Source organism: Oncorhynchus mykiss, chromosome 13 (genome assembly GCF_013265735.2).
Source record: "Oncorhynchus mykiss isolate Arlee chromosome 13, USDA_OmykA_1.1, whole genome shotgun sequence".
Classification (NCBI taxonomy): Eukaryota; Metazoa; Chordata; class Actinopteri; order Salmoniformes; family Salmonidae; genus Oncorhynchus; species Oncorhynchus mykiss.
The window spans coordinates 58,612,824-58,631,423 of NC_048577.1; the positions used below are offsets into that span (position 1 = coordinate 58,612,824).

An 18,600-nucleotide genomic window follows, 5' to 3' on the forward strand; every position below is an offset into this window, starting at 1 on the left:
TTCACATCTCTTACTGTCTCCTATACTTTAATATCTTAGTGTGTCCTTTACTGCACATCTCTTACTGTCTCCTATACTTCACATCTCTTACTGTCTCCTATACTTTAATATCTTAGTGTGTCCTTTACTGCACATCTCTTACTGTCTCCTATACTTCACATCTCTTTACTGTCTCCTATACTTTAATATCTTACTGTGTCCTTTACTTCACATCTCTTTACCTACTCCTTTACTTCACATCTCTTTACTGTCTCCTATACTTCTCAACTCTTTACTGTCTCCTATACTGCACATCTCTTACTGTCTCCTATACTTCACATCTCTTACTGTCTCCTATACTTTAATATCTTAGTGTGTCCTTTACTGCACATCTCTTACTGTCTCCTATACTTCACATCTCTTTACCTACTCCTTTACTTCACATCTCTTTACTGTCTCCTTTACTTCTCATCTCTTTACTGTCTTCTTTACTTCACATCTCTTTACTGTCTCCTATACTTCACATCTCTTTACTGTCTCCTATACTTCATATCTCTGACTGTCTCATGTATTTTACATCTCTGACTGTCTCCAATACTTCACATCTCTGACTGTCTCTTATACTACACATCTCTGACTTCCTCCTACACTTCACATCTCTGACTGTCTCCTATACTTCACATCTCTGACTGTCTCCTATACTTCACATCTCTTACTGTCTCCTATACATCACATCTCTTACCGTCTCCTATACTTTCAAATAAAGCTGTACATATGAAACAGTTCTCCTCTAGATCAGTGGAGGCTGTTGAGGGGAGAGTGTTCTAGGTATCAGTACAGGACAGTGGTATACTATCTATCTCCCTTTTCTGTCTTTTCTCTCCCCCTCGGGATCCCGAAGCCAAGTCAGGGTCAGAACACCTCAATCTCAGGTCAGCTAAACCAACAGGGGTGAGTACAGTCGCCAACCTCTCGACTTCTCCCTCTCTCTTTATTTCTCTTCCCTACTTCTTTAATTCCTTAACTCATAAAATTGTAATGATACAACTCATAGGAGGTTGGTGGCACCTTAATTGACGAGGATGGGCTAGTGGAAATGGCTGGAGTGCAATTTGTGCAAATACATTAAACACATGGTTTCCATGTGGTTGATGCCATTCCATTTGCTCCATTCCAACCATTATTATTAGCCATCCTCCCCTCAGCAGCCTCCACTGATACAACTACCCTCTTAGAAAAAAGGATACCCCTTTTGGATAACCCTTTTGGGTTCTGTAAGGAAATGTTATTCTTAGTACATAGGTACTCCTGTATGTTTATCCATGGTTAAGTCAATACAATTACTCTATCTGTGTGATAAAGCGCAGTTCCAATCTATGAAGTGTGAGAAAGAGACCTGAAACAGAACTGCTGTTTAAATGTACTGATGATTACTAAAGCCCTATCGCGTGATGTTTTGTTTACACATATTGCTACATAGTAATTAATAACAAATGTAAAGAGCTATCTTTCTTTGTTAGGGTGGCAGGTAGCCTAGTGGTTAGAGCGTTGGACTAGTAACCGAAAAGTTAGAAACATTTTGCAATTATCTTTCACATTCATTTCGTATAAAGCAATAAAAAGTCATATGTGCTCAGTTTTAGGACTATATTAAGCAGAATACATAATACAAAAACAATTAACATTTAAAGTGCTCAATTTTGTTAATTGTCCAGAACAAACAGTTATTTTTCTGAACAAAAAAATGTGTGGAAGCTAGCTCAGAGTTCCAACAACAGGCATTCCTCCGTTTTCAAAAAAATTAAACTGGCACAAAAGAAACACCTGGGGTCCAATCTGCAATTAAGACACATTATATCTCAAGTTCATCTTCCATGAAAACAATTAGAGACAAAGTGCTCTTTTGTGCTGTTTATTTTTCTTGAACAAGCACAGTTATTTTTCTGAACATAACAAGAGGTGGGGGGTGACCAAGGGCCTAGCTCATCTAGGCCTATATCTCAAAGTAATTATCCATTTCATCCTCCCTATCCTCCTCCTTATCAATTCCTCCACTGCGGAGTCGTTGGTTGTGGTACATGAAGACCAAGGCTCGTAAGTTGTTGTTAGAGGTTTATCGCCTACAGCTGGATAACACAAGCTTGTAGATACTGTTGCTTCGCTCAGCATCAGCAGAGTTTGAGACGGCATCTTTGTAGTGTTTGGTCAGAATGTTCAGCACAGGAAGTCTCTCTTGAAGTCCATCCCAGAAGATATCCAAATCCACCACCCCACTCACTGTGGCTCTCAGTGGTGCTGGTCCTACATTGGTGAAGTAGGCATCGGGTTCATCTCTCTGTACCTTACTGAAGCCTGGAATAGCCGTGAAGCTGGACACTCTGTCATCCATAAACGCAATGTGACGTGGATCAAGCACCCTAACTTCTTGGAGGAACTCCATGGCAGGCTGACCATCTGACATGTACTTTGTAAGTTTTTCCTCTGCATTGCTGTATGAATCAAGAGTTTGGTTTTCACAGCAAAGGGCAAGTCATCAACTGTGTCAAAGCAGTGTGAACAAGCCTCATACTGTAGTTCTTTGTTGGCTGCAATGTTCATCTGCAAGTCCTCTAAATACTGAAAGATCTTTGTTGTCACGGGGCGTCTGCTCTAGAAGATGTCGAGAAGCTGCAGGATGACTTTGCACTTGTCTGTCATGATGTTCAGCTGAATCTGCAGCGGCTGAACCTGCTCTTTGACTTGTAGCATCTCATGGAGATTCTCTACAGACTGTGGTGCACTTTGGCCACACACCTGTGAGTGACAAGGAATAAAAAAGAGGAACATAGGAAATATTACTTTTATTCACTGTGAAATTACATCACGTCTTTCTGCATAATTACAATGATATAAATGACAATGACTTAAGCAATTGTAAGACGTACAGTTGAAGTCGGATGTTTACATACACTTAGGTTGTAGTCATTAAAACTTGTTTTTCAACCACTCCACAAATGTATTGTTAACAAACTATAGTTTTGGCAAGTCGGTTAGGACATCTCCTTTGTGCATGACACAAGTCATTTTTTCCAACAGTTGTTTACAGATAGATTATTTCACTTCTAATTCACTGTATCACAATTCCAGTCAGTCAGAAGTTTACATTCACTAAGTTGACTGTGCCTTTCAGCTTGGAAAATTCCAGAAAATGATGTCATGGCTTTAGAAGCTTCTGATAGGCTAATTGGCATAATTTGAGTCAATTGGAGGTGTACCTGTGGATATATTTCAAGGCCTACCTTCAAACTCAGTTCCTCTCTGCTTGACATTATGAGAAAATCAAAAGAAATCAACCAAGACCTCAGAAAAAAATGGTGACCTCAAGCATACTTCCAAAAGTTGTGGCAAAATGGCTTAAGGACAACAAATTCAAGGTATTGGAGTGGCCATCACAAAGCCCTGACCTCAATCCTATAGAACATTTGGGGGCAGAACTGAAAAAGTGTGTGCGAGTGGTACTGCACTGCTGAGAACCATGAGTTCCAGCATCTTGCACATGAATTGGGAGCCATAGTTGCTCTCTTCCGTCCTGCCAGTTTGGTGGTGAGGAAGGTAAGGTATCTTATCTTGCGTGCCCCTGCCTGGTAAAACATCTGCGAAAAACTTAGCATGAATGCGTTCAGCTGGTCAAAAGGTTAGCGGAAAGCACTCCCTATCAGATTCATGATGTGAGCCATGCATGTTATGTGCAGAGAGTTGGGGAACAATGACTGAAGTGCAGCTTTGTAGGCTTTCATGTACGCAGCATTGTCTGTGTCAAAGACAATGAATTCGTCATCATTGGAGATATTGTAGTCTTGTAGACATTTGACAAACCGCCATGGAAACTGTTGAATGGTTGCACTGCTCCAGAAACACTGTCTCTGCAAGGTAGGCAAGAATTCTCCCAGAGGTATCCCTTTCAAGTGGTGCGATAAGGATGTTTAGTAGACATCTTACTTCAACATCTGGAGTTTCATCAAAGATGACTGTCACTGGTTTCCCTGCAAGATGTTGCTTGAGTTCTTCCTTCACCTTCAAGTAGACATCTCCCAAGTTTTCCTGTAACTGGTGATATCCAGGGATGGCACTTCCATTGATGACTTTCTCCTTCAGAAACTGCCTAATTGAGGGGTGATCACTTTTGAAACAGGGCATGTTGACTGCTGTGCAAGTGCGTACCCAATCTTCACAAATCTGAAAAATAACAATTGCCCCAATTCATTAGATAAAATATATCCGTGTGTCATAATCCACTCACACATTCACTCTCACACATCTCTCCATCAGGCACGGGGCTTGCTATCAACACGAGATGCACCCCCCATTCCCACTCACACTCTCTCTCTCTCCAAAAAAAAACAAATAGATTTAAAGCTGATCAATCGATTTCAATTTGAGGATCAATATTCCTTTCGCATAAAATATAGTATTGTGGTTGATATGTGCTTTTAAAACAGTATTACCATTTCTATAAAAAATCCAGACAGATGGTGCTTTCGTGATCCGTATGAAGTTTAACAGAGAGTTTAAAACGATAAAGCTGACAAATTGCACTCAGTGCTCTGAGCAGCGCTCTCCATAGACAGACTGGGAGAGCAGAGTTCCACCTACCCTACTAAGGTTAGCGGAGTAAAAGTTTGAGTTAAACGCCACTCACCTTGATTCTTTCAGCGCTTGCCACAGTCTTCCCTGCTACCACTTCAGTCATGGTGATCTGCCACTACTGTGGGAACTGTTCTGACATTCTCATATGGTTTGCTGATTTGAAGTGACTGTTGATTGTCGACTTTCTATTGTGTTCTAGCGCAATCATCTTCGCATGTGAATACGCTGACAGGACAGGGTGAAAAAACTTTCATGATGTGTAGTTGGATTTAAAAAAAAATATATATATATATATATATATATATATATATATATATTAAAAAATAGATTTAAAAAAAAAATGTGTAGTTGGATTAGGCCTTTTTCCACGGTAACAGTGCAGTAATTGGTCAAAATTACGAACCCGCTTTTAATTGGACCCTTTTATGCGCTAAAAGTGCGGGGATTGGTAAAAATTGTGTTCTCTCGCATAATATGCGCTGATTGGTTGATTTTGCATTGAATTATGCGATCGCAGAATCCTGGAGGGACTGTACAATGCAAAGAGGGATTTGGTTTTAAAGTTCTGTCATTCAGAAGTGTTTGATCTAATGCAGTCTGGAAAATGTATTTTTATTCTGCTATTTAGTAATGGGGGCAATTGACCATTTTATTTTAAATAATCCCACAGCATTTTCTCGGGGGTGTGAAGACATTATGCATATTCATATTTTTATTTGTAATTCATTTGAAAAATGTTCTAAATTTTTCTGATATTTTCGATTGAATTTTAAGGCATCAAAATGTGAAGAATGTGCAAAAGTGTGTAGACTTTCACTAGGTATATGCATCTGACTGTACGTAATCATAATCACACACAGCATTTAGCCTCTGAGTTTCGCATTTATCATGGACGAGCCGTGGGGCACGTGACTGGACAAAAGCCTCCTCAAATCCAACAGTAATCTGTGCCGCTCGTTCATGTCGTCAACAAGGCAGCATTGTGCATTGTACAGAAATATACATCTCTTCCATAACATATGTTTAGATTTTAAACTAGTTTTCATTGTGAACGCAGATAAAGCATTTTTTAAATCAAAAGCAATTTCCTTTGCATGTGAATACACAGAATCATACACGTCACTCCACATGCTTAATTAAGTCACTTTTGCCTCACACCTGTGAGGCAGCCCGGTTCCAAAACATTTGCAATCAACTTTCACCCAGTGCAAAACACACCTACCCAGGTAACCTCTCACTAACACACACAAACCATCACCTTGGTAGATGTCATTGGGTTGAAGCATTGGGAAACATTACTGTTTTAGTTTTCTACCTCTCCTGCACTTGTACATTTCTCTTGTCTTTTAATTCTCATCTTCATATTATATTGTCTTTTTCATGTGCAAATTATTCAATAAAATACAGACCGAACTGTTGACACAATTGGCTGACAATATGTCTTCTATACTTCACATCGCTTACTGTCTCCTATAGTTCACATAACCTACTGGTTCCTGTACTTCACATCAACTACTGTTTCCTATACTTCACATCAACTACTGTCTCCTATACTTCACATCACTTACTATCTCCTATAGATCACATCGCTTACTGTCTCCCATAGTTCACATCTTTTACTGTCTCCTATAGTTCACATCTCTTACTGTCTCCTATAGTTCACATCTCTTACTGTCTCCTATAGTTCACATCTCTTACTGTCTCCTGTACTTCACATCTCTTACTGTCTCCTATAGTTTACATAACCTACTGGTTCCTGTACTTCACATCTCTTACTGTCTCCTATAATTCACATCAACTACTGTCTCCTATACTTCACATCACTTACTGTCTCCTATAGTTCACATAACCTACTGGTTCCTGTACTTCACTTCTCTTACTGTCTCCTATACTTCACATCGCTTACTGTCTCCTATAGTTCACATAACCTACTGGTTCCTGTACTTCACATCTCTTACTGTCTCCTATACTTCACATCTTGACTGTCTCCTATACTTCACATCTCTTACTGTCTCCTATACTTCACAGATGAATTGTAGGAGACAGTACAAGATGTGAAGTATAGGAGGCAGTTGGTGATGGGAATTATAGGAGACCGTAAGATATGTGAAGTATAGGAGACAGTAGGTGATATTAATTACAGGAGACAGTAAGAGATGTGAAGTATAGGAGACAGTAAGAGATGTGAAGTATAGGAGATGGTAAGAGATGTGAAGTATAGAAGACAGTCAGAGTTGTGAAGTATAGGAGACAGTATCGCCTATACTTTACATCTGTTACTGTCTCCTATACTTCACATCTCTGACTGTCTTCTATACTTCACATCTCTTACTGTCTCCTATACTTCACATCTCTTACTGTCTCCTGTAATTCATATCACCTACTGTCTCCTTTCTTCACATATCTTACTGTCTCCTATAATTCACATCAACAGCTCTCTCCAATACTTCACATCTTGTACTGTCTTTTATACTTCAAATATCTTACTGTCTCCTATACTTCACATCTCTTACTGCCTCCTTTACGTCAAATCTCTGACTGGCTCCCGTACTTCACATCTCTGACTGTCTCCTTTATTTCACATCCCTGACTTGCTCCTGTACTTCACATCTCTGACTGTTTCCTATACTTCACATCTTGACTGTTTCCTATACTTCACATCTCTGACTGTTTCCTATACTTCACATCTTGACTGTTTCCTATACTTCACATCTCTTACTATCTTCTATAATTCACATCAACTACTGTGTTTTATACTTCACATCTCTTACAGTCTCCTATACTTCTGTCGTGTCTTTACTATCATTAAATTGAAGACAAAGTTTTTATCAAAGATTCTCTGTAATTAGTATTACGCGATCAACTGATTAATTGTGTAACTGTAATTAACTAGGAAGTCGGGGCACCAAGGAAAAATATTCAGATTACAAAGTTATCATTTCCTAAAATAACTTTTCAGATATTTTATCTGATCAATTAGTCTTTGAATTAATGAATTATCTACTTTACCTCACGTTAGTCTCATTCCAAACATCGTAAATTGTTGGTTATCTGCACGAACCCAGTCTTCACTATGAGTCATCCATACATCAATTGTCTTAAATCATTTATTTATCACTAAGTAATTCACAGAAATGCATAGACAAACAAGGTAAATGAGGTTACAAGAAATGACAGGGGAATGTGCCCTAGTGGGCTAAACCAGCATCGCGGCTTGTTAGACAAAAAGGGAAATGGGGGTCGACGAAGAAGTCACTACAGAGTGACGATTACAACAATTGAAATGCTAATCCTTTGCACATGAACGCTCACTCATTCGGGAACAATTGCAATCAATTTTTATATTTACGCTCAGTGTGTCATCTTGATCGCTGGTGAAAAGTTTGTTTATTTTGGAGAGTTTCGTCCTCTCTCTCTCTCTCTCTCTCTCTCTCTCTCTCTCTGTCTTGGTTAGAGGGGATAGTTCAAAGTGACATTCATTCATTTGTTATAGAATGGATGTTTCGGGGGTTGTCGTTCAATGATACCGAATTCCTAGCTGCAGACTAGTAATTAATATCAAACACTTGTTCTTCGTCTGTCGGTATCGATAGTCTAAGAGTGTAACCCCGTGGTATGGTTGAAAAGATTCAGCAATGGTCTACAACCTTTGTCCTCTCCTAATGGAGAAAAACATGGTCTGGTGATAATTTCTCAAAGTTGGGTTTTATTCGGAATTGCAGAAAAGGGGCTGTCCAGGACGCCTGACCCTAACTGGGCTCAGGGGCGGTCCTCTGATTTAGTTAACTCCAATTCCCTTTTTGAGTTTTCCTTCATTAAACAGTCCAAAATCACATTGTAAAATTGTGTTAACAGTATCATACTCACTCATTAATCTTATACAACAATTAGATGTAAACCTCATATCTGAGGCTATTATATAAACAGCGTTATGGTAATGTGGCCACACCGTCTCCCATTAGCTTCCCCAAGTTGTAACAAATGGACCAGTTCGTAGGCGGATTCTTCACCGATCTTCTACACTTTCTCAGGGAACATGAAATTTGTTCGGACCTCGAGTTCTGTGAGGTGGAAGAAATTCTCCTGTTCTCTATGAACATTTACTCTCTCTATACTGTGTGTCCATGAGGAGAACCTCAGGAATTTACGACGTCTCTCTGACCACAGCAGCCTAGTTGAAGGAGGAAAGGGGGAGGCAGGGAGGGGGGGATGGGGCTCGCCACACCCAAAGAGGGCAACGTCATGACACTTCACATCTCTTACTATCTCCTATACTTCACATCTCTTACCGTCTCCTATACTTCACATCTCTTACTATCTTCTATAATTCACATCAACTACTGTGTTTTATACTTCACATCTCTTACTGTCTCTTATACTTCACATCTCTTACTGTCTCTTATACTTCACATCTCTTACGGTCTCTTATACTTCACATCTCTTACTGTCTCCAATTTTTCACATCTTTGGTACAGAAAGACCCCTGAGGACAGAGTGAGGTGCTTAGGGGTAGCAGGGTAGCCTAGTGGATAGAGCGTTGGGCTAATAACAGAAAGGTTGCAAGTTCGAATCCCTGAGCTGCCATGGTACAAATCTGTCGAACTGCTCCTGAACAAGGCAGGTAACCCACTGTTCCTAGGCTGTCATTGAAAATTAGAATTTGTTCTTAACTGACTTGCATAGGTAATAAAGGTTAAATAAATAAATTAGACATCCTGAAGAAGCAGAACTCCCTTGGATAACAGGTTCCTCACTCCATTACCCCTGATGTTTCTATCAGCCTATGTTCAGCCCCCCTCTATGGTGATGGTGCTGTCCAATTCTCTCTGTCCAGGGCACATACCACCCAATGGATTGTTAAATACAGTATGTTATACTGTATAATTCCATAGATCTTTATACTATTATGAACAGTTGATATATTCCTCAGGTTTGAACACTGCTGTGCAGTCTTTTGCTAAGATAATTACTGCATAATTGCTGCTAGCTAGCTACAGTTGAAGTCGGAAGTTTACATACACCTTAGCCAAATACATTTAAACTCAGTTTTTCACAATTCCTGACATTTAATCCTAGTAAATATTCCCTGTCTTAGGTCAAAACTTGCCAAAACTATAATTTGAGGAGTGGTTGAAAAACGAGTTTAATTGACTGCAACATTTGTCTCTAAAAACAGAAAGAAATCACTTTATTTTAAGAATGTGAAATGTCTGAATCAACAGTAGAGAGAATGATTTATTTTCTGCTATTATTTCTTTCATCACATTCCCAGTGGGTCGGAAGTTTACATACACTCAATTAGTATTTGGTAGCATTGCCTTTAAATTGTTTAACTTGGGTCAAACGTTCCGGGTAGCTTCCCACAATAAGTTGGGTGAATTTTGGCCCATTCCTCCTGGCAGAGCTGGTGTAACTGAGTCAGGTTTGTAGGCCTCCTTGCTCGCACAATATTTTCAGTTCTGCCCACACATTTTCTATAGGATTGAGGTCAGGGCTTTGTGATGGCCACTCCAATACCTTGACTTTGTTGTCCTTAAGCCATTTTGCCACAACTTTGGAAGTATGCTTGGGGTCATTGTCCATTTGGAAGACCCATTTGTGACCAAGCTTTAACTTCCTGATGTCTTGAGATGTTGCTTCAATATATACACATAATTTTCTCGCCTCATGATGCCATCTATTTTGTGAAGTGCACCAGTCCCTCCTGCAGCAATGCACCATTACAACATGATGCTGCCACCCCCGTGCTTTACGGTTGGAATGTTCTTCGACTTGCAAGCCTCCCCCTTTTTCCTCCAAACATAACAATGGTCATTATGGCCAAACAGTTCTATTTTTGTTTCATCAGACCAGAGGACATTTCTCCAAAAAGTACAATCTTTGTCACCATGTGCAGTTGCAAACCATAGTCTGGCTTTTTTTATGGCGGTTTTGGAGCAGTTGGTTCTTTCTTGCTAAGCGGCCTTCGATATAGGACTCGTTTTTACTGTGGATATAGATACTTTTGTACCTGTTAACTCCAGCATCTTCACAAGGTCCTTTGCTGTTGTTCTGGGATTGATTTGCACTTTTCTCACCAAATTACGTTCATCTCTAGGAGACAGAACGCGTCTCCTTCTTAAGTGGTATGATCGCTGAGGGGTTCCATGTTGTTTATATTTGGGTACATTGTTTGTACAGATGAACGTGGTACCTTCAGGCGTTTGGAAATTGCTCCCAAGGATGAACCAGACTTGTGGAGGTCTCCAATTTTTTTTCCGAGGTCTTGGCTGATTTCTTTTGATTTCCCCATGATGTCAAGCAAAGAGGCACTGAGTTTGAATGTAGGCTTTGAAATACATCCACAAATACACCTCAAATTGATTCAAATGATGTCAAGCCTATCAAAAGCTTCTAAAGCCATGACAGAATTTTATGGATTTGTACAAGCTGTTTAAAAGCCAACTTAGTGTATGTAAACTTATGACCTACTGGATTTGTGATGCAGTAAATTATAAGTCAAATAATTTGTCTGTAAACAATTGTTGGAAAAATGACTTGTGTCATGCACAAAGTAGGTGTCCTGACCGATTTGCCAAAACTATAGTTTGTTAACAAGACATTTGAGGAGTGGTTGAAAAACGAGTTTAATTGACTGCAACATTTGTCTCTAAAAACAGAAAGAAATCATTCTAAATAACGAACTGGCTTTATTTACTACAGTGTGAAAGTGTGATTGCCTTTCTATAAAGTGATTTTCTGAAACAAGGGGTCCTTCTACTTCACTTATTAAGCTGCTTCACTTATTTATGTAAGGCACTAGTTTATTTAGGCAACTTAATATATTAGTTTAGGCTTGGCCTATTTAGTAGGTTATTTCACAGCATAAAGCTATATTTTTTGGCATAAAGCTGAGTGACTCACTCATTTGTGGCTTTGGATCAAAATAAATTAACACCAACATTATTTATAATCGTCTTCAATAAAGAAATGTTTTGACCAAGTGTTGTGTGTGTTCAATTATTCGTGACATTGTGGTTACAAGGAAAATTCTAAACAAAATAAATCAAATAAATCCTAAAATCAGATGCGTGTTGCAAGCTTGTCATTTTTCCTTATTTACATTTTTTTAACGATTTTATTTTATCTTTATAAACAATACCAAACATACACATACAAACGACAACTACATAACATCTGCTCACACCCCCATCTCCAGCGCCCACATCACTCTCCACCACATGGCCTCAAACTGCACCATTTTGTGTTTAACCTTCTGAATTAATGATTATATTGAAGCTAGAAGCCACCTCTTAATGAGTTCTGAGTGCCGATCAGTTACCCAACAAAATAATACCAATTTATTTGTTTACATTGAGTATAGAATATGTAAGGGATCAACACATTGAGTATAGAATATGTCAGGGATCAACACATTGAGTATAGAATATGTCAGGGATCAACACATTGAGTATAGAATATGTCAGGGATCAACACATTGAGTATAGAATATGTCAGGGATCAACACATTGAGTATAGAATATGTAAGGGATCAACACATTGAGTATAGAATATGTCAGGGATCAACACATTGAGTATAGAATATGTAAGGGATCAACACATTGAGTATAGAATATGTCAGGGATCAACACATTGAGTATAGAATATGTCAGGGATCAACACATTGAGTATAGAATATGTAAGGGATCAACACATTGAGTATAGAATATGTCAGGGATCAACACATTGAGTATAGAATATGTAAGGGATCAACACATTGAGTATAGAATATGTCAGGGATCAACACATTGAGTATAGAATATGTAAGGGATCAACACATTGAGTATAGAATATGTAAGGAATCAACACATTGAGTATAGAATATGTAAGGGATCAACACATTGAGTATAGAATATGTAAGGGATCAACACATTGAGTATAGAATATGTCAGGGATCAACACATTGAGTATAGAATATGTAAGGGATCAACACATTGAGTATATAATATGTAAGGGATCAACACATTGAGTATAGAATATGTAAGGGATCAACACATTGAGTATAGAATATGTAAGGGATCAACACATTGAGTATAGAATATGTCAGGGATCAACACATTGAGTATAGAATATGTCAGGGATCAACACATTGAGTATAGAATATGTCAGGGATCAACACATTGAGTATAGAATATGTCAGGGATCAACACATTGAGTATAGAATATGTCAGGGATCAACACATTGAGTATAGAATATGTCAGGGATCAACACATTGAGTATAGAATATGTAAGGAATCAACACCTAGGAGCTATGAGTTCTCTGAGCATCATGGCGCATCTTATGCAAAGCTGCATTTTTATCAGAGCACTGATAGACCATAAATGTTTATCCTGCTTATACCACGTTCATCACGTCAGCAAACATAACATTAATAACTACGGCAAAACTTCTGATACAAACAACTACTGATAAATAAGCTACTGAAAATGTGATACATTTTTATAGCCAAGGGTTTTGAATGGTTTACCATCATGTCACTACTTCTGCTTTACGACTCTTCTCAACAGTCAGATTTGGCTTGTGCGATCTCTTAGAGCCAACATCTTGTAGGTCTCCATGTTTTTCAACTGCTCACTGACATCTGAAGTAAATAACAAGAATAACCTTCAGTCAGAAGTCAGGTAGGGGATATAGAACATAACAGGGCTAAGTTAAGAATAGAGCAACTTGTCATTTACCTGGGAGAGATAAACTGTTAGGGGTCTTCAGGGATCGATTCAATGACTCCAGTAGTTCGGTTCTCAGCGTCTGCTCTATGTATTCCTATAACACATCAAATGTAGTCTGATCACTATTTCATGTCTTTTTGCTATTGATTTATAATTGTTTATTTATAATTTTAATGGTGAAATAAAAGCAACAAACCATTAGGTTCTCAAAACCTTCCAACATCTTTTTCTGAGCATTGGCAAACATGTTTTTCGATGAGTCGATGTGCTGGACCAGCAGTTCCCGAGTCTTCGTCAAGGTTCCCTTTCCAGATATGTTTGAAGCCTCTTAAAACACACAATAATTGTTGTTTGTGAACATGAGATAATCTATTATACATGGTACATACACTGAGTGTACAAAACATTAGGAACAAGAGCCTCAATTCATCAGGACATGGACTCTACAAGGTGTTGAAAAAGTTCCACAGGGATGCTGGACAAAGGTTGACTCCAATGTTTCCTACCGTTGTGTCAAGTTGGCTGGATGTCCTTTGAGTGGTGGACCATTCTTAATACACACTCAAACCGGTGTGCCTTGCACCTACTACCATACCCTGTTCAAAGGCACTTCAATATTTTGTCTTGCCCATTCACCCTGAATGGAACAGTCATGACTCAATTTTCTCAAGGCTTAACAATCCTTTAACCTGTCTCCTCCCCTTCATCTACACTGATTGAAGTGGATTTAATAAGTGACATCAATAAAATATCATAGCATTCACCTGGTCATTCTATGTCATGGAAAGAGCATGGAACTGTTTTCTACACTCAGTGCATGTATTATCCTCTTCAATACAATAGTCATAATGACATCTAAAATAAAAAACATAGATTGAAATTAAGTAATCACAGCTAGGTTTAAATAATCAAATACGTAATTAGAAGGTTCGTTATTACCTTTATTAAAATCTTGCTGTCTAAAGATTCTTAGTTCATCATAATCAAACTGGTGACTCACCCTCATAACATGGGCACATTATGATCTTGACTTCGTCAGTCAGAGATTCATAAATCACTTTCTTCTTCAGGAGGACATCTCGTTTTAGTTTATCCTTCAAAACATTTTCCTTTGGGATGGAGAAGATATTTTATTCAGGCGCATTTTTCTCTTATAATTTATGTGCCTTGCTTTAGCAAGACCACTCTAGAAGTTTCCATATTTCTGACTTTGGCCCACTACTGCTCAACTGTTTAAAGTAAGCTCGGCAAAACCCCACCTCAAATTTAAATCTAAAACAGACTGTTTTTTTTTTAAATGCTTGTAATTTCCTCATGAGTTGACACTTAACAGCAATATTTTGTTACTAATAGCATTCTCACTTAACATTAAACCATTATTGTTCCTGTGTAATAAAACAAATTACTTTTGGACAAACATTTTATTAGCATGCTGTTACATAGTACTGTGGTAATTTCATTTTAATTGCATAGTAATGAGCTGAACGTTTTTGTTACTACTGTACACACACAAGTCACAAGTCACAAGTCACAAGTCACAAGTCACAAGTCCTATGTAACAACAATGTCGCTATACTTATAATCACAAAAATATGACATGTTTAAGAACTTGATGTAAAATGTTACTGTATTACCTTATGTCTCACTCATTGTGAAAATATATTTGTTAGTAATTTTTACTTTTAATTGAAATTCTATCAACTATACTGAATGAAAATAAACCCAACATGCAACAATTTCAGAGATTTTACTGAGTTACAGTTCATATAAGGAAATGTGTCAATTGAAATCCTAATCTATAGATTTCACACATGACAGGGAATACAGATATGTATCGGTTGGTCACAGTATTTGGTGTGATGTCCATTTGCGTCATGCAACGCGACACATCTCCTTCACATTGTGTTGATCAGGCTGTTGATTGTGACCTGTGGAATGTTGTCCCACTCCTCTTCAATGGCTGTGCGAAGTTGCTGGATATTGGCAGGAACTGGAACATGCTGTTGTACCCTTTGATTCAGAGCATCCCAGACATGCTCAATGGGTGACATGTCTGGTGAAGAAATAGGAAATTTTCAGCTTCCAGGAATTGTGTAGAGATCCTTGCGACATGGGGCCGTGCATCATCATGCTGAAACATGAGCTGATGGTAGCGGATGAATGGCACGACATTGGGCCTCAGAATCTCGTCACGGTATCTCGGCGCATTCAAATTGCAATTGATAAAATGCAATTGTATTTGTTGTCCGTAGCTTATGCCTGCCCATACCATAACCCCACCGCCACCATGGGGCACTCTGTTCACAACGTTGACATCAGGAAATTGCTCTGCCAAACAACGCCATACATGTAGTCTGCAGTTGTGAGAATGGTTGGACGTACTGCCAAATTCTCAAAAACGACGTTGGCTTAAGGTAGAGAAATTAACATCAAATTCTCTGGCGACAGCTGTGGTGGATATTCCTGCAGTCAGCATGCCAATTCTACGCTCCCTCAAAACTTGACATATCTGTGGCATTGTGTTATGTGACAAAACTGCACATTTTAAAGTGGCCTTTTATTGTCCCCAGCAAAAAGCACACCTGTGTAAGTATCATGCTGTTTAATCAGCTTCTTGATATTCCACACCTGTCAAGTGGATGGATTATCTTGCCAAAGGAGAAATGCTCATTAAACAAATGTATGCACAACATTTTGGGCAAGTAAGCATTTTGGCATATGGAACATTTCTGTTATCTTTTATTTCAGCTCATGAAACATGGGACCAACACTCCAGATTTTGCATTAAAAATTTTGTTCAGTATTTTTGATGTGGCTCTGCCGTCGTTGCAAATAAGAATTTCTTCTCAACTAACTTGTCTAGTTAAAGAAAGGTTAATGTCATGAATCCCCCGGTACTGCTGCTCATTCTGTCCACCAGTTCCGGAGGTCGATGTCACCGGCCTTCTAGGCTGCACTGAACTGTGTCATTATGCACATCTGGTTACAATTCCTCACTGATTGTATTTGTATAAATGTGCCCTTTGTTTCCCCATTGGGCTGTCGATTATTGTTCCCATGTCCGTTAGTCGTGTGAGTACCTACAGTATGCGTTGTCTTGGCTTCTGTGCTGCGTGTTTTGTGCAGTGTGTATTACGGGTCTCGTCCCGTGTCGTTCTAAGAGGTTTACCCTCGCTCTTTTGTTTGGGTACATCCCAGTGTTTTATACACGTGTTTGTTTTGGGTGTATTAAAAACTCAGATTATGTATTCCTGCGCCTGTCTCCAAATCCTTTATACCAGCATGACAGTTAAATAAATAAAAATAAGTACTACTACTACTTCTACTACTACTACTACTACTACTACTACTACTATGCTACAATCACTAGGCTATTTCAACTACCACTGAATTTACTAAAGTGAGTTTTCTAGCGGGCAGCTGGGCCATGGCATATTCCCAAAATTCCCCGCACACTGGATAGGGTAATCAATTAACTAGGTGCAGCTAATTTCTCTTACTCGCTGTAGCATCTTGGTGAAAAAGTCACACCCACAACACATGCTGATTCAATGGACTGGATAATGCCTGACATTATGATAGTAGCTAAACTTTTCACTGTGAGAGCACCATTGTCAGGACTTCCGCCAAATTCAGTCCCTCTCCTTGTTCGGGCGGCGTTCAGCGTCACCGGCCTTCTAGCCACCGCCGATCCACTTTTCATTTTCCATTTGTTTTGTCTTTGTTTTACACACCTAATTTCAATCCCACAATTACTGGTTCATTATTTAACCCTCTGTTCCCCCATGTTTTTTTGTGAGTGATTGTTTGTTGTATTTTCAGTCTGTCATGGTGTGCATGTATTTGTTACTTTGTATATTTGACAGTTTGAGTAAAAGTACGTTGATTACTCATATCTGCAGTCCTGCGCCTGACTCTCTACACCAGCTACACCTAGGACCCATTACAACCATTGTAGTTACAGTAAGAAGCTTACAAAGACATAAACACACTCCAAGCAACAAAGGTTGGCAACCTCTGTTGCATTCCACTAAAAGCTAACCGACTACTACAAATACAGTCACTACTTCTACTAAAACACATTGGCTTTTCTACTACCATAAAAATACTTTTGGAAAGCTAAAGCAAGCACAACATTTCCTTCAGGAAAATTACACTATCTAGTCAAATATATCATGCTTGCAGAGTGCCAATGACAAATCATACCACTATACCTCGGTGGTGAGAAACATCAGATACAGAGACATGGGGGTGTTCTCCCACTCCTTGGCCATGTTGTCTGAGATGATGCTGAAGTTGCAGATCTTCTCATAGATTGATTCTCCTGTTGTTCCAGCATTTCTTTGAAACAATAAATTATAACCACACCATTAGTTGTCCTTTATTCAAATGGAGATAATGAATTGACTAATGTGAAAGAATAATTGGCACTGTGAGAATAGTACTTACGGGAAAATTACAGCAAATTTCTCATTTATGGCAGTGTACATAGATTCAGCCAACGTTTTGTTGAGGTCTGTGATGTCTCCATTTGTTGACCTACAGAACCCATTATTCCTGCATAAAGATGACAATGTACGATGGTATCCTCTGCCATCCTTCCTCTAAAAAGAATTTGACAATGGAAAAATATTAGCACATTCTATCAAAAACAAGAAGGACGAACGCACTCTTCTTGCAATTAAAATATGAATTATTGAATTGTTCAATGGAACAACATGCATAAAACTCTGATGCTTTCAGCATGTCTAGCCTTCTGCCGGGACTCTGACAAAGTGTAGACATGCCGAATTGCTTTGATAGGTATCACAAGAGATAAGATAATTAGCTACTGTACATAGAGTATATAAATATGATTTTCAGTTAGCTTAAACTCACTGCCTTTGGTGTGATTACTTTGTCGTTGGCAATCTGCAAGCATGATTTTTCTGACTTGGCAACTCCCTCTGACAGGAGTTTTTGAAGGTCGTTGTAATGTTTTGTCATGAGGGATGTGATGGTAGAAATCTGCTTCTTCAGTGAATCCTTTAGCAGTTGGTACATGTTTGATTTCATCTCAACCTAAGACACAAAATCAAAGAAGGACAATTCATTCAAGACTTACTTTCACTAGATAGATTTTTGCATGTCATACCATCGTCGAGTCGTTGGAGTTGGCCGCTTTGATCAAAGAGAGGATCCCATAGACTCCAGATACATAGTCTTTAACTGCAGTCTTTGAGTGTCTCTCATTCATATCCTCCAGAACTTGTTTGAGTTGTGGTATCTCTGCAACATTAGTGAAA

At 38.8% G+C, this 18,600-nt stretch overlaps 2 protein-coding genes across 11 annotated transcripts in view; both read right to left on the reverse strand.

Annotated features, from left to right (window-relative positions):
• Positions 1-1,564: 1,564 nt before the first annotated feature.
• Positions 1,565-4,851, reverse strand: LOC110512346. 2 transcript variants are annotated; one of them, XM_021592786.2, is made up of 3 exons: positions 4,658-4,851; positions 3,958-4,194; positions 1,565-2,772 (listed from the first exon to the last, which is right to left on the reverse strand). In XM_021592786.2, exons 1-3 carry the CDS (start codon positions 4,706-4,708, stop codon positions 2,629-2,631), a joined length of 432 nt encoding a protein of 143 aa, XP_021448461.2. In that variant the 5' UTR covers positions 4,709-4,851; the 3' UTR covers positions 1,565-2,628. The 2 variants fall into 2 exon arrangements, with proteins under 2 accessions (XP_021448461.2, XP_036797619.1); XM_036941724.1 differs by lacking the exon at positions 1,565-2,772 and having other exon boundaries at positions 3,359-4,194.
• A 7,259-nt stretch (positions 4,852-12,110) lies between these two features.
• The window catches only part of LOC110486950 (nuclear GTPase SLIP-GC), a 41,085-nt gene continuing 34,595 nt past the window's right edge, over positions 12,111-18,600 (reverse strand). For 8 of the 9 annotated variants that reach the window (XM_036941725.1, XM_036941728.1, XM_036941732.1 and 5 more), the window contains 8 exons: positions 18,450-18,583; positions 18,194-18,376; positions 17,765-17,919; positions 17,530-17,656; positions 14,316-14,424; positions 13,512-13,642; positions 13,325-13,409; positions 12,111-13,227 (listed from right to left, as the gene is read on the reverse strand). In XM_036941725.1, the coding sequence (XP_036797620.1) occupies positions 13,154-13,227; positions 13,325-13,409; positions 13,512-13,642; positions 14,316-14,424; positions 17,530-17,656; positions 17,765-17,919; positions 18,194-18,376; positions 18,450-18,583 (998 nt within the window). In that variant the 3' untranslated portion in view covers positions 12,111-13,153. The remainder of the gene's footprint in view (positions 13,228-13,324; positions 13,410-13,511; positions 13,643-14,315; positions 14,425-17,529; positions 17,657-17,764; positions 17,920-18,193; positions 18,377-18,449; positions 18,584-18,600) is intronic. The other variant, XM_036941733.1, reaches the window with a different exon arrangement.

Excerpts from the sequence above, each read along its gene's own strand:
- LOC110512346 (XM_036941724.1), bottom strand. The coding sequence starts at position 4,708 with ATGACTGAAGTGGTAGCAGGGAAGACTGTGGCAAGCGCTGAAAGAATC. Across the intron at positions 4,195-4,657 it reads CAAGCGCTGAAAGAATCAAG|ATTTGTGAAGATTGGGTACG; the intron begins GTGAGTGGCGTT and ends GTTATTTTTCAG.